Source organism: Notothenia rossii, assembly GCF_949606895.1.
Source record: "Notothenia rossii genome assembly, chromosome: 4".
Classification (NCBI taxonomy): domain Eukaryota; kingdom Metazoa; phylum Chordata; class Actinopteri; order Perciformes; family Nototheniidae; genus Notothenia; species Notothenia rossii.
Genome location: NC_136902.1, coordinates 32,485,318 through 32,500,907, shown reverse-complemented (window position 1 = coordinate 32,500,907; position 15,590 = coordinate 32,485,318). Strand labels below are relative to the sequence as shown.

General features: G+C 40.5%; 1 protein-coding gene across 1 annotated transcript in view; it reads right to left on the bottom strand.

The window, feature by feature from the left end:
* Positions 1-15,590, bottom strand: part of LOC307034774 (plexin-A1-like) — a gene marked incomplete at its 3' end in the record, with an annotated part of 288,778 nt that overhangs the window by 131,655 nt on the left and 141,533 nt on the right. Inside the window, exon 5 of the mRNA XM_079673657.1 lies at positions 6,860-6,991. Coding sequence (XP_079529783.1) covers positions 6,860-6,991 — 132 coding nt within the window. The remainder of the gene's footprint in view (positions 1-6,859; positions 6,992-15,590) is intronic.

The following is a 15,590-nucleotide window of genomic DNA, read 5'->3' as shown; positions in this document are numbered from 1 at the left end:
CTGGATCCTCTCCTCATTATTCTCCCTGTCCATGTCTACGCGTGCGTACATATATTTGAGCAACTTCAGAGTTGGGCCAACACCAAAGAAACTGCTTAAAAAGAAGCGCAAGGCAGTCTTTTTCTCCCTGACCTCCAAGAGCAGTAAACGCTGAGTGAATTGAATATGAACCTCCATTGATGTGGTGCCAGGGGTAGGGTTTCAACACTGTGCAGTACAGTACTGCTAAGTACATCTCTGTACTGTAGCTAAATCGATACACGGAGGTACATAATCAGACCATTATGCTGCCGTCTGAGCGGCCTTGCGGAGGCTGGGGCGAAGGCATTTGCTGCCAACGGGTCACCCTACCAAGCTGTTTTACAAGTGGAGAGGCTTGACCTTGCCCCGCGTCTTCAGTAGTGGAAATGTGGTGGTGATGTTAGGGCAGAGGACAAGATCAGAGACCGGGCTTGGCCTCAAAGGCACACAATACAAGAAGTCCATTACAAACCCCCGAAACAAACAAGTCTGTATCAAAATTAAAATGCCATTAGAATGGAAAATATGTGAGCCTCTCCTCATGGCTAGTCAGAACAAGACTGGTAATTATAAGATAAGTATGTAATTTGGTACAAAGGTACAGTAGAAATCAATAGATTATGAGCTGTAATCCATTTAGTCATCTACTTTAACACAATTAGGTGATGTCATGCAAAGGGACGCACAGGACTTAGAAATATTTCTGTCCCGGTGACATCAACAACAGCGGGTGGTGACAGGATGAAAAATCTCTCTTGCCCTGCAGTTGTATTAGATTGGGACAATTTGAACACGTAACGAGGACACAACGGCGATGATCACATTGATTTAATGCCACTGTTCATTTTTACGAGCACAAGTATGATATCACTGAGCAGAGAGATAAGGCAAAAACTAGAGGCATGCAAAGAAACACGGAGTAAAAGAACATCGAGAGACTGCCTCTGTGTGTGTGTGTGTGTGTGTGTGTGTGTGTGTGTGTGTGTGTGTGTGTGTGTGTGTGTGTGTGTGTGTGTGTGTGTGTGTGTGTGTGTGTGTGTGTGTGTGTGTGTGTGTGTGTGTGTGTGTGTGTGTGTGTGTGTGTGTGTGTGTGAAGCAGAGACACAAAGAGAGCCATGTATAAATCCATCGGCCGCTAATCGAAAACGTTCCTCTGGCAGTGAATCGGGCAGTTTTATGTTTTTGCAGTATGTGTGTGTGCATGCCTATATGCGAGGCAGCGCTGCTATACAGATACGCAGTCCATACGCTGCAGTCCAATCCACCACTTTTAATTACGTGTGTGCATGAATATGGGAAAAGGTAAATTGCTCTGTCAAGCTTGGAAATGGGCTTTTTGATGTTTGAGCTCTCATCACTTGGCATTTCTATTATTCAACAAGGAAAGAAGAATGGAGGGAAGTGGAGGAGGAGAGGAGAAGAGGACAAACAGGGTGAAAGTGTAACTTGTGTCTGAAAGTAATTATCACAGAGAGTATGCAGTCTATATAAGAGGCATTGAAATTGCTTGGTGAGAAAGAATTCTAATGCAGGCCTCACTGAGGACCTGACGTCTGTGAGCCAATGGAAGGATCGCAGGGTTTTAAGAAGGGAGATGAACTGCTTCCATCAGAAGATATTGCATTATTTTCTCCAGCCCAAAAGTAAAAAATGCTAAATAGCTATGGTAAACACACGGCCCGATGTGTAACTACCCAGCAGTAAACAGCAGTTTGACAGTGGTCCAAACTAGCTAAAAGCTAGCAAGAGTGGAGACTTCTGTCAAGGCCATATTCCTTATCTCTCAATGTCAATGAATGACATACAAAGATACTGTATATTGTTTATACAGCCAACACTTTATTGCTACCCTTTTTGGCCCAAGCTTCAACCTTAAACCAAGTTTCATGAACATTTGGCCAGAAGCAATCAGGCTGACACACAACTGAACGGAAATCTAACCTCCTTGATCATGATAATGAGGATTTATATTTCATAATAATATGTGTACGTTATTCATTAGACTAACATTTAGAAGATTAACTTTTCTTGAGTTTTAATTTCTTGATTTTACCTGAAACAAATTCTGAAAATTACTAATTTATTTAGCGGTCTTTTTAACTAGATATAACTGAACAAAAACAATTAGCTATTTACAACGCCGATCTCAATTAGCTTTTGCCTTATACAGTATGAGCTATCATACACTCAACATTTAACTTTACTTTATATTCCCAATTTGCGAATAACAAATATCCAACAGAGTGCTTGAACATTAAAATCATTGAATTGACTTTACACCCTAGTATCATTAGCTTCTTGAGATGAGTTAAACAGTTCACCCTCTTAAACGTGGCACGCCGTCAGCCTCTTGCCGCCATTTCGAAAACCCCTATAGCTTTTGGTCTTTGTGACAGTTCTGAATGTTACGACACCTCTATTTTAGTCCAAAGGAAACAGCGGTAGATTATTTATTTTTCATACTTTTTTTGGCTTGGAAAAAGAAAATGTGTACACCACAGGGCTTGGCCAGCAACCTTAAACCCCAAAACATTATCTTCAGTCCACTCAGCTTCTGGCTACGAAGGCTCTTCTCCTCACGGGCCATGGGGCTCTGCACACACTGGTCTGCTTCCTCTGGAACATAAGTTCACATTCTGCAGCACAGGGAAGAACCCTCATTCTTTTCTACGCCTTCTGAATCTGCTACTGGGAGGGCAGTTACTGCACAAAACTCAGAGAGAGACAGAAGTGAGGACCCCTAAGAATATTGAAAAGATGAGGCAGGAGGAGTCGGAGAAAAGAACAGACCATATCCTGCAAACCAATTACATTTCACCACCTCTCTCTTTGTACTTTTTCTCTGACTGGACTGTGAATTTGGGCAACGTTGGAGCCAGGCCATTACTGCTTTACAAAGAGATGGTCATGGCATGTCTTCTACTCTGTCAATTAGCTAGAAACAAATTACACAAACTGGAAAGACAAATCGCTGCAGTTCTGAGGCAAAAATTTGTTAGTACAAGGAAAACTATACATCTGCCAAAATGCTATTGAATTTCATTTTTTACACTTTCTTTTTAATGAGAGAGAGGATGAAATGCATCAAGGGACCTTGGGTGAGATTCAAACCCAGTTTCTGCTAAAAATAATTCAGCCTTTGCACATGGGATGCCTCCTAAATGTGAGCTACCAATGTATTGCGCTAGTGTGAATTTTAAAAGGAATAATTAAACATTTAGGGCCATGGACATCATTGGTAATACCCTTATTTACTTTCTAAGTGTGTTACATGAGATTGTTAATACCACTGTCATACATGCTTCAAAAGGAACATGGGAAGTATTTTTATCTGTCACTATGAAGTAACAGTATACTACTACAAATACATGTTTTACTTAATATTCAATAATACATGTATTAATGTAATAATATAGGATTTCTGCTTCTGGCTCTTTCCAAATTACAAAACAAAGTATATCTGAAAACACCCTGACAGCTGTATATGCTTATTTTTTAAGCAAACCTAATTCAACACTTTATTTTACGCTTGGCTTATTCTGCTAACTGTTGCTTCATATTTGAACAGACAGAAGTTTGAGTGATATGAATCTTTTCACCAAACACGCAACAAAGTATATCCAAATTGTTGAATATTCAACCCCAAAGTTGATCAGCTGTATTCGTTGACTGACTGCCTGCACAGTAGTGTGTCTACTGTCCAGGTTTAGGAAGACAAATCCTCTCTAACATTAAGCAAAAACAGCAGTACAAATGGGAATTTATGCAAGCATAGAAATTGGAAGCATGGGGGATTTGCTTGCCTGGCAACGCCCAGGTAAAATAAAAAGATCTACCTGAATGCTCCATGACAGATGTCAACGTGTTCTGGAGTCTTGGATGTGTAGAATAAGGAATATGTAGAGTTTTTAAGGTAGCTGTTTCTCCCCGTCTTCACTCTTCCACTAAAGTAACGCTAGGCACATTGTGCTTGCTGTAGCTTCACCGGACAGACAAGTGAATGATATAAATATTTTCAACAAATATTTGAAAAGCGAAACTAATAAGATATACTGTATTGATCCCTTAACTGGATAACATGTATTTATTGACCAACTGTATTTTGAATCTGGATCTTCCGGTTTAAGAAGAACATTCCTGCAAGAAGGAGAAAATACAGCACCTTTAAATGTAGCACAGCACCACCTTGGATTTTCTCAAAGAGGAAGCACAGTGATTTCTTTGTACAAGGCTTCCAGTCATTGCGCTAACATGCACGGACATGTAGTGGACATATCAGTACTCATCAAAAATAAAACACTGGCTTTATTAATTCAAAATGATTGTTTGGTGGCAGTAGCAGTCATCTTTATTGCAGATGACAGTTACAATTTGCAAACACTCCAAGCATGGACTTTCAGGTTTCCTTTTCCTGTAGAGCAGCTGCTGACTAGAACAGAAACACTTGTTGAACACAAGCCCAACACTGGGATGATACATTCTCTTGAATCTTATAGCGTCTGTTGATAGTTTGCCCTTATATTGTGTATAGATCACACACAGTCTAAAGCTACATCGTGTTAATGCTGCAGTTGAACCCCAGTGTACAGTAAATGTCAATACAATTGGTAATTAAATCATATTCAAAATCCACTTTTCCAATCTTTAGATGAGTCCATGATTTAGTGCTTGTGTTTCAGAAATCAGTGAATATCTGTGGGTGGACTCCCTCTGCTTTCAAATAGATTTTGTACAGTACATTATTGACTGCTATCCGTGATCGAAGGGTCACAAACGCTGTCCATTCGTATCAATTACACTCCACTTTTCTCTGAACTTATTCTGACACATGGAAGTCAATTATGTCTAATTGCTGGTAAATAACACAGCACTCGCATGGCAGTTAATGTGCATGTATCACGGAAGTATTTTCTGAAGGTTATCACATCACAGTCATTAACTGTTACAAGATAAGAGAGCTGAGAGGAAATGGCCACTCTGAATACTGCAGTATTAAACTCCCATGGATGAAGTTATTTCAGGATAACAACACCTCTGCACTCTGTTAAGGATTACAATCTACATATCACTGTGCAATAAAGAACATGAGATAATGCAGGTATAACATAAAAATACAAGCTACATCATGACACTTAATGTCATTGACCATTGTTAAACCAGAATCCTTGCAGCTTCCAAAAGGATTTAGCAAAAGTACGTCAGGACCAATTTATTATAGTCATTTAGTTATTTTTAGTTGTTTTTTATCAATCCGATTCGCAGTCAATTTCTGCAAGTCCTCCCCTTTCTTGTTTATCTTCAGCTGTACTATATTGATTTTTATAAATCAATCGATCATAAGTAAAAAACTATCCATTTAAAACCTGGCTGTACAATCTGACTAAATAGTGTTTCTTTTCCTTATCCAATTCCATCCTTCAATGCATTATTTACCCTTTAACAGTAGGCTAGATCATTCCTGACTTTTCTATGACATATTGACAACTCATAGATCAGCTGGATAATAATGTCCCTCCGGATTGCATAGTAAAGTACATCATTTCATTAAATAAAGTTATTGATTTTGGACACAAAGGTCCATGCTGATTGATCATTAGCAAGTGTGCTAGCAGAGTTGTTAACAATGAAATGAAGATAATTCAACAGAGAACTCTTGTTTAATAACCGTCTGCAAAGCACATTCTTTGGTGGAGCAGTTTAAACTCTGACAGAGGAGCTTGAATAAAAGTGGAAGATGCAACAGCAAACACACTTTGATGGATTCACTTCTCAGGACTCTCAAATGTCAGCACTACTAATTGATTTCACCGTGAAATGGTTTCAATCCATATGTTAATGTGACCAAGCATTTAGAGTTGAATTGTTATGTATCTGTAACATACCAACAAAAAGACCTTTAAAACCTAACTTCAAACAAATGTTCTTGTTAAACGTGGAAGATAATAAAACATGCTGGCATACTTTTCAATAATTAAAGTGGACCTATCATGCTATATTTGAATAATATAGTGTAGGACCATGCATATTTATACTTTTTATTTTTCAAAATACCAAACAGATCATGCATTTTAGCCATTCCTCATTTCGCTCAATTTAACACTGTCTTTGCATGGGCTGATTCTGTGAGAACAGCACCATCTACAGGCCTGGCTTATGTACTACAGCGCCTCCAGCGCTTTCGAACGGCAATGTCCGTGGCTGTCTCCTCCTGATTGGTGGAGTTGGCCCAATAGCCGTAGCGTCACTTCTGTGACGTCACAGAAGTGTTCAACTCTGGATCAGTCTGTATCAGATCCGTTGCAGCCCCTTTTTAAGAGATGTGGGTATGGAGGAAAATAGAGAGGGTTGTGTTTTCTGACACTTGATGAGTTCCCTGGAACACCGGGGATACATATTCATGTATAAAAGACGTACAAAAGTGCATTTTGCATGATAGGTCACCTTTAAGCTTTCACATAGCAATGTAACACTGCATCCCCAGTGGAAAGAGGGTATGGGGCTTCATCCTATATGTGACACTCATTAATATTCATGATATTAATTAGCACTCTAGACTTGTGTGTGAGTGTATTATAGTGCCAAATGCAAATGTGTTCATTTGCTATAAGTGTTACTACGGTATGTATTTAATTGGCTTGATTGCGTGTTCCCTCTGTTTTATTTTTGAATACATTTTCTCCTAATTTCATCCATGATACGACGTGTGTGTGTGTGTGTGTGTGTGTGTGTGTGTGTGTGTGTGTGTGTGTGTGTGTGTGTGTGTGTGTGTGTGTGTGTGTGTGTGTGTGTGTGTGTGTGTTAAATGCTTGTATATTTAGTCAGTCTTGTATTCTCCTACCTGTTTGTCAGTGAGGGCGTATAAGTACTGATGGTCTGGGCTGAAGAGCAGATCTCTCAGGAGGGGGTTCCCTTCGCTCACCACCACATTCTCATACAGCAAGGCAGGCTGGGTAACGGAGTTCACCAGGATCTGGAAGAGGAAAGAAGAAGAGACATGGTTATAATCCAACATTGAACTTCATCCATGAGAGTTTGAGACTGCGCTTTTTAGGCATGATTACAATCCAATTTTATTTTAACATATTGTTTAAGAACTGTCTTTCCTTAAACAAAACAAATATAAAAAAGTAGTACACAAACAATGGTGTTCTTAACCTTTGACACAAAACACGTTTTATTGCTCTATTGATAACTTTATAAGGATCTTACTGGTTCATAAGAGAAATGCAAGGATGGAGAAAATATTGCGAAGATAGAAGCCACATAGCTAGCTAACTTTTTAGAGCATTAGCTAGTCAACATGAGAGAACCTAGGCGTATTAGGGACATGGTTGGAAAACATTTACGGTTCGAGGCATAAATGTATGCAAAAAGTAACTACTATCTGTCCTCTAATAATAAAACACATCATTTGAATTTAAAAGAAGGGTGGAATCCATCTCAACACAAACACCTTTTAAATGTTGTATTTACTTTTCTGATAACCTTTTTCCTATATGCTTAAGGGCTTCACTCTCCACAGTATCTCCTCTTTACTGTAAACAAAAAGATTGTGTATTTAAATGTTCCCTATGTACTTTGTAATTGTCTTTATCACCAAGTTAAACACAATCTACCCAGAAGAACAATAACACATCCTTGCTGAATACTGAATACATTGTGTCCGACTCATTCCAGTCTCTTCTAATATGCAGCAGTTATGTTTATGGGGAAAAAAAAGTGTATTTACTTCCACCTGATATACAAGCAAGCAATTATAATGTTGCATTACATTTCATTTAGTTGACAATTCAAGCAGAAGCAAACAAATCATACCAGCTTGTAATCTGTATGGTGTAAATACAGTACACAACTAAATGATGTTGCTGCTTACAATGTTAAGTCTACTGGCAAAATGACAGAGTTATGAGGTACCAGCAAGTACATATTCTACTCTCTCTCTCTGTACTTTTCTTGTCTGGATTTTTCTCTTTCTAATTTCCCGACCCCAACCTGCTCATCAATCACCTGACAGCAGTTTAGTCTGCAACAACGTTTCTGTTTCTCTGTGGCCTAGACTCGTTCTGTCATCCCTCTTTTCTTTGTCCCAACAGTCTCTGCGGTTGTTATCGGCCAAATCACTACTAGTGTTAATCTGTTCCTCTGAACAGAAGGTTCATTAACAGACAGACTGGCATTACTGTATTGTTGCTTAAGAGGAAGCAGCTTTGGAAAATCAGCTTTGAAGAGTAACTCAGTGGGACATCGGAGGGTTGAATACAAAATAATGGATTTAAACACCATGGAATGTGCATCACCTACAACTCCAATCCATCACATCTCAACGTCTGATTTAGACAGAACAATTGCCAAAAGCTGAGTTGAGAGGTCCTGAATCGTAACAAGGTAATCATCAAAACTATAGAAAATAAATGTAATGATATGTCTGTATAATACATATATTCTTTATGCATATTATCTCATTTAAAATGCAAAAATAGCACAGGAGCACTTAGACTGCTTGGCAGAGCAGTTCGGGGACATTTCTTTTGATTTGAGAGTTTTAGTCTCTCTTATGTGTGCAGGTTAGAGGGCCATTAAAGGCTAGTAAGTGTCCTTATTATTCCTTTTGGGATCTTCCCTTTCCTGTAGTGTGTTCTATAGGTTTTTGTGTATGTAAGCTGTCTGCAAAGGCATCCCAAAGTTCCTCCCAGGGAGTTTCTCCCACACTCCCCCCCTGCCTGAAACGCCTTCCGTAACATAGTGATATCACTACACCTGACCCGCGCTTCTGTTGGTAAGCACTCCAACAAATTGAAAGTGATAGGCTAAGCTGCGGGACAGCTCTAAGCGGTTGACTAATAACCAATCAGAACCGACTTGGCTCTGGTTTCAGACAGAGGGTGGAAAGAGGAACAGTATGAGAAAAATAAAGAGCTTTTTGAACATTAAAGCATGGAGACATGTCACAGATGGGGAACAAAAAAACAATATTAACACAAAAATTAGCAAAGAGCCTCTTTAAAGCGTCTAAACCTTGGAATTTACACCTAAAGCTAAAATGTAAAGTGCAGTGTGTAGACTAGAAAGGAGTACGTTTGGGTATAGGGCCAAACTGCTAACATATGATTTGATATCGGCGTGTAATGTTTACAGTGTCTAGACAACAAAGTCGCTAATTACACACACAACCTTTCCAAACTTCCAAAATAGATGTGTTTTTGTGTGGAGGAGTTTTATCCCAGTTGTTACTGTGCAAAGGTCATTTGTTTTAGCAGTCCCTTATGCTGCTCCCTCGTGAACACAAACACAGAAACTTTTATCGATGTGACTGTGACCTTCTGTCCTTTTGTGTCTTTATCTTTTTCTGTAAACAAAAGCACACATTCACACTAAAGGCAAACAATGTATTTGGCCATTCTCAAACTGCTACACGCCCCGGAGCCGCTGAATCGCCTGGGATGAGTGGAGGACTGTTGGAGCGAGGGGGGAACGGGGCACAGGGAGCGTGCCCCGGCCTACAGCTCGGGGCAGAGGGCAGTTGGAGTGGGATTCAGGTCAGCTGGCACAGAGGGGACTGCAGACTGGAACAGGTGACTGGAGAAATTCATCTAGTCTACCAGCCTCAGGGTTCTGCCTTCTGTGACCTCTGGAAGTTTCTGTGTCCAAGGATAACTTCTCACTTTGGAAGCGGCAGCACGTTCTGCTGAGAAACTTTCCTTAACCCACTAATAAGCCACTTTTTTCTTATAAACTGCAACCCCCTGCAGGGACCAGCTCCATAAATGCAGCTTATTATCTTTTTCTAGACTGTTCTCACTGAAGTCAAAGCCATACCAGGGTAAAAAGAGGCGACAGGCATCTGGAACTTTTTAATATTCCCATTTGTCCAGTTACGTACTTTCTGGAACTGATTAGCAGAGAGCCCAGACAATAAGATGAAAGGGACTCAGTGTGGACCCGTTTAAAAGGTGCTTATTAGATATGCTTTTATAACCAATCTAGGGGTGATTATTAGAACACAAAAAGCCCATAAAGGATCAAACTTTGATGTTACTGACAGCTTATGAGTCATTAAAGTAGACCATGTTTTCTTCCTGATTAGTTTACCTCGTCAGAGCGAGACAATCATACGTCTTTGCTCAATAGGGGCTCTCAACACACTGAACATTAATTGCTGCTATTTGCATTCAAATTATCCACCAATCAATTAGTATCCAAACACCAACTTTGTTTGGAATGTGGCATCTAAAATGACATTAATGGAGTCACTTCAATCGCTGAGATACGCTCCATTTATATTCCTGGCACTTAGATAATGCTCTGTTCTAGGGTGATGTAAATTGAGGAAGCAGGAATCGGTTGAGTGTATTTCTTGAGGACAGTACAATAAGCCATGTGTTACTCTATGTCTTCAACCTTTCAACTGAAGTACGGTCTCTCTCGGCTGCTTTTAGTGACACAACTCCAAAGTTAAAGGTGACTTTATCTGCTGAGTTTCCAGCCTGCAACTTTTTTTGTTTCCCCCTTCATGTATCGTCCTGTCTCCACCTCGGACCTTGCTTTGGCTTCTATCCTCCTGGGATTAGACTCATTACCAAAGCTGATATTATCAAGGACACTGCAACCCTCACACATTTGATGTCTACAGGTGTAAGCATGAAACTATATCTCGGTATACACATTTACAAAAAACGAAGTGCCATCAAGTCCTTCAGAAAACGGCAATGTCAAGCTTCTTCTAACTGCTTTGCTAAAGGAAGACGATAACCATAATTCACAATGCCACTATACCTCCTTTTAATCATTGTTTCACACTTAAATGATTGGTACATTTTCTTATGGATTTTAATATCTAGTTAGTTGTCAAGGTTGGCTGCCAGGTATCGCAAGTTTAGTGTATGCCAAAAGGGTCACTAGTTTACTAATAGGAGTGTCTCTACTAGTGAATCTGTTTGACAAACGTGTTCAAGCGTTTGCAGCTCAGTCTAGAGGGCCACTGGTGTGTCAAAAAGCTGACTGGTGAGGGACTTTAGTGTCACTGGTAGGGCATTATTATGGAACTAGAAGGACAAATGTCCAACTAGATACTGGAAAAAACGAGAGAAACTGCTGTCTGATATCAAAGACATATAAAATAAATACTGAAATGGTTTGCCATCGTTTAAAAAAAAGTGAGCGCTGCCAGAAGTCTAGTGAGTGAACACTCAAGAAGATCACAGACATGAACGTTTAACATCATGCAACATCCAACATTGGGCTTAACATCTGTTTCATGAAACCTTCAACTGCTACCGATGATGGCTTCAATGAACAATCTACATTTTCCACCAACGGATAAGTTGGTGTGGTGGACCAGAGACAGTGATTCTTAGTGTGTGTGCACAGAAGTGTGTAAAGGGGTAATAAAAGTGAACAAAGGGGAGTAATGAGGTTTGGCTGGAGTGGGGCGATGATTAATACCATGCTGGTTTCAACCACCGGTCACACCTTTGGTTCAGGTAGGCTGGGAAAACACGCAATCAATTCCTCTTGTTTCAAAAACTGTCTTTGATTCATTTTGTCCCCTAGAGGTTTTGTTTGATTTCTCACTTCCTTTTTTCTCTGTTTCTTCTTCTGGCATGTATGTATGGAATGCCGCAGGGATGCATTGTTTTGAGTTTGCTAACCCTAACCCTAGTTATTTTCTCATCAATATCTCCACTTCACTCTATTCCCCATATCTCCATTTTTTCTGTTTCCTACTTGAGATTTCTCCATTCCCTTTCTCCGCGTCAAGACTTCCGCTTGTCCTTTTCATCCCCTCTCAGACACAGACCTCTTTCTCCTACAGTATGTGTGTGTGTGTGTTTGTTTGTGTGTGTGTGTGGGTTCATGTGTGTCCAGACACAGCAGTGCCCTGTCCAACCTCAGCTGTTAAACATCTAGTTAATTACACGGTTGGACAAATGGAGGGAAGATGCAGAGAAGGAGGGAAGGATGCAGAGAGGAAAAAGAGGGAATGATATAGGAGCGGCTTGTTAACCTTGTTAGAATTTCTCTCTGAAACCAATGTTACAAATGTCCGGTGAGGACGAGTAATGAAGCCATGTCCTAAATGTTCAAGTGGCTCTTTGATGATGGAGGGAATAGAGGGGGGGGGGGGGGAAGGCATTTCCTTAATGACATTTTTGTCAGTGTATGTGTGAGAGTGTGTGTGTTAACGGCTCCTCGCTGTATTCATGATCCCTAATGAAATTGATTTTGCTCTCATCTGTTGAGAGGAAGGTCTGCACACACACAGCTAATAACTCTGAGCCTGTTTCCTAAAGGACTCTCAATGTAACACCATCCGTTAGTAAAATAAGTAGTAAGTCAATGGGAAGGATAAAAGAAAAGGGCTGATATAATGAACGTATGTATTTCAAGCAGTGAGGGGGGGGGGGCAGTTATTTGACGAGAGGGGCACATGTGTTGCACAATCAAATAAACTAAGACAGTATTCAATATTTGTTAACATTTTTAGGTGAGTGTAAGGTCATAACGCACAAAAGCCTATACAATGCCGTTATTAGTGTTTTTTTAGTAACATCATTAAAAACGACTTTTTTACAATGATATGTATTTTTGGATGCTTTAGCTTTAACGATTCACTGTTGTACCACGTTGTACAGTGTGCTTCGGCAATGCAGTGTTTTAATATGGTCGTACCAAGAGAGAGAGAGAGAGAGAGAGAGAGAGAGAGAGAGAGTGAGAGTGAGAGAGAGAGAGAGTGAGAGTGTGAGAGAGAGAGAGAGAGAGAGAGAGAATGAGAGAGAGCAAGTGATGGTGGAGTGTGTTTTATAGGGTAGTCATGTCAGTGAATGTATATGCGACAGTGTGTGTGTCTGACCCTGACTGGAGGGCATCCCAAGTATCACAGCACACCTGCTGACTACACAGTCTACAGCACACATACACACACACACACACACACAGGTTTGGTAGAGCCACATCAGCGAGACAGGTTACTCAGAGTGAAATTAATCATCGTTCTTTTGTCGCACCGCTGCTCTCACAACATGACGCTGGCCCCAAGTGACACACACACACACACACACACACACACACACACACACACACACACACACACACACACACACACACACACACACACACACACACACACACACACACACACACACACACACACACACACACACACACACACACACACACACACACACACACACACACACACACACACACACACACACACACACAAAAGGAGTGACAGGTAGACAGCTGGCCGGTGACAGCATGCCACTACGAAGCTGTTTCCCTAACAGCTAACAATAGTTGGCTCAGGTTGAAAGAGAACAACACTGCCAAAGTATGTTAAAGTAAATGTAGAGTGTAAGCTTTATGCCACTGTTTTGGACTGATATACTCTTTTGGAAATATACATAAGACACATGCAAAAGCTTTCCGATGATGACTCACGACTGATGCAAAACGTATAGTGCTGAAAGACTGCACTGATCTCAGATCAATCTGCCCACATGTGGCCATTGGTTGATGTTGGGTAAGAATGCTTTGAAGTTGATTTGAAGAACTTAAGCATTTGTTACGGCTACATTAGCATTAGCTTTGATTTCCTTTTAATTTTCATATTTTATTTTGTCTTGTTCTGCTACAGTATGTTTTTCCAATCTTTAAAGCTCTACTGCATTTGAAAATGGTATGAAAATAAGATTAATAATAAATAATTAAGAGAAATTCAAGTCTATCACAACTTATTTGAAAAAACAAACATATGTTGACCTATCAGAATCAGAATCAGATCAGAATACCTTTATTAGTCCCACAGAGGGGAAATTTGCAGCGTTACAGCAGGAAAGAGCCACAGACAGCTTAGTGTTGCATATCTTACAACAACAACTTGGACAATTAGCACCACTTTTGAAGCAGCTGACATAAGCCTTACAGTTTAAGTTGTTGAGAGCAGCAGTGTCACATTTTCAATTTCATCAAGCAATTAGATACAGTCACATACATTCTCAAAGGTATAACTGGACAACAGATTGAATTATACTGGTGTTATTTTCCTCCCCCAGATCCCCTGGCCTGCTTTATTAACATTATTAGCACTGTTAGGACTCCTCAGTGAAACTGCAGGGCACTGGGAGCACCAACACGTCATCACATCCCTTTGACTTACATCCCTGTTGGGGAATACTTGCTATAAAACGTCACTTTACAACCTGAGGACGCCAACATAAGATGTCTCTTTCTATTCAAGTCAGGAGCAAAGAGATAAGCGTGCACACAGCTCCCTCGCCAGCGCCGCATCTGTACCCTTCTTGAAAGATAATAAGACAGCACTTTCTGCTGCTGTCAGTCGGGCTGGCACGGTCGCATGTGTGTAAGGGCCCTTTAATCTTTCACCAGGGTGATGGACTGGAGTTTTCCCTCAGCCTTCTTCCCGTTAGCTTATAATACGTATTTCTTCCTCTAAAACTGGTGAAAATGTGCCCATGTTGGTCCATAAACAAGCACTTAATTCAAGGCTTTCAGTTAAAAGTGCAAAACAGGCAAAAATATTACTCATTCACAATCTTGAGTTCACTTGCATTAAAATGGGACGGAATGGTCTCTTCCTGTGCCCAGTTTAAGACTAGATTGAAAGACTAGTTAAGGTATGTGTTACGGCCGCCGCCTCCTCTGCCCATTAACCTTTCTGTAAGTGTCTGCAGCTGTGTATTATATATGTATATGAGCTGTGCCGTTCCCCAGACGCTATTGGATGCCGGCTTCCTGTCCCTCCCCCGGTAGGCGTGACCGAAGATCTGGATTGGAGCATGCCGGGCCCGACTCTCCAATCCCCGCACACACCTTCCGGGGAAAACTACAAGAATGTGTGCACCTCAGTTAGTCGACAGAGGTCTGAATCTGTGGCAGACGTCTCGTTACTACCTTTGTACATTCTGTGATAGCCTCGTTAACAGTGGTTAACAAATTAAAAAGTTATTTGTGCTTATACTTGTAAACCTGTTTATCTTAAGTACAACGTTAACTGTGTTTAACTTGCACACAGGCTGTTTTGTTACTGCCTATTTTTGTTAGCTGAATTCCTTTTTCCCACTTTAGAAGTGAGCTTTTCTTTTGTTTATTTGTTTAGTTATTTAGCTTGTGTGCTAAACTGTCAAACTCTTATTTAAAGAGCCTTCCGGAGTTCCTTTTGTTGTTTATTTAAAGTTTTGTGGCCTTTTTGTTTGGCTGCTAGTTGCCATTTTATTGAGCTCCCTCAATAAACAACTTCTGAATTGACTATGTTACTTTCCACGAGCCGGGATGTAACAGTATGTTTTGTGACGTTCCTCTTCCTGCTGTGCCCCCCCCACCCTGACATAACTAGGTCTGTCTGTGTGTGCAACAGCAGCTCCACAATCTGCCCTCAGGCACATCCTGCAGGCTGAGGCCAGCCAATGTGAAGCTAATGGCATCCACACACTGCTGCACAATGTCTTATAACAATGTGGTTACTTGTGAGGAAGCCAGGACCAGCTGGGGAAATGTTACTTTTACTTGTACTTTTACTATGACTTCTGTAGCGCTAATATTATTCTGGT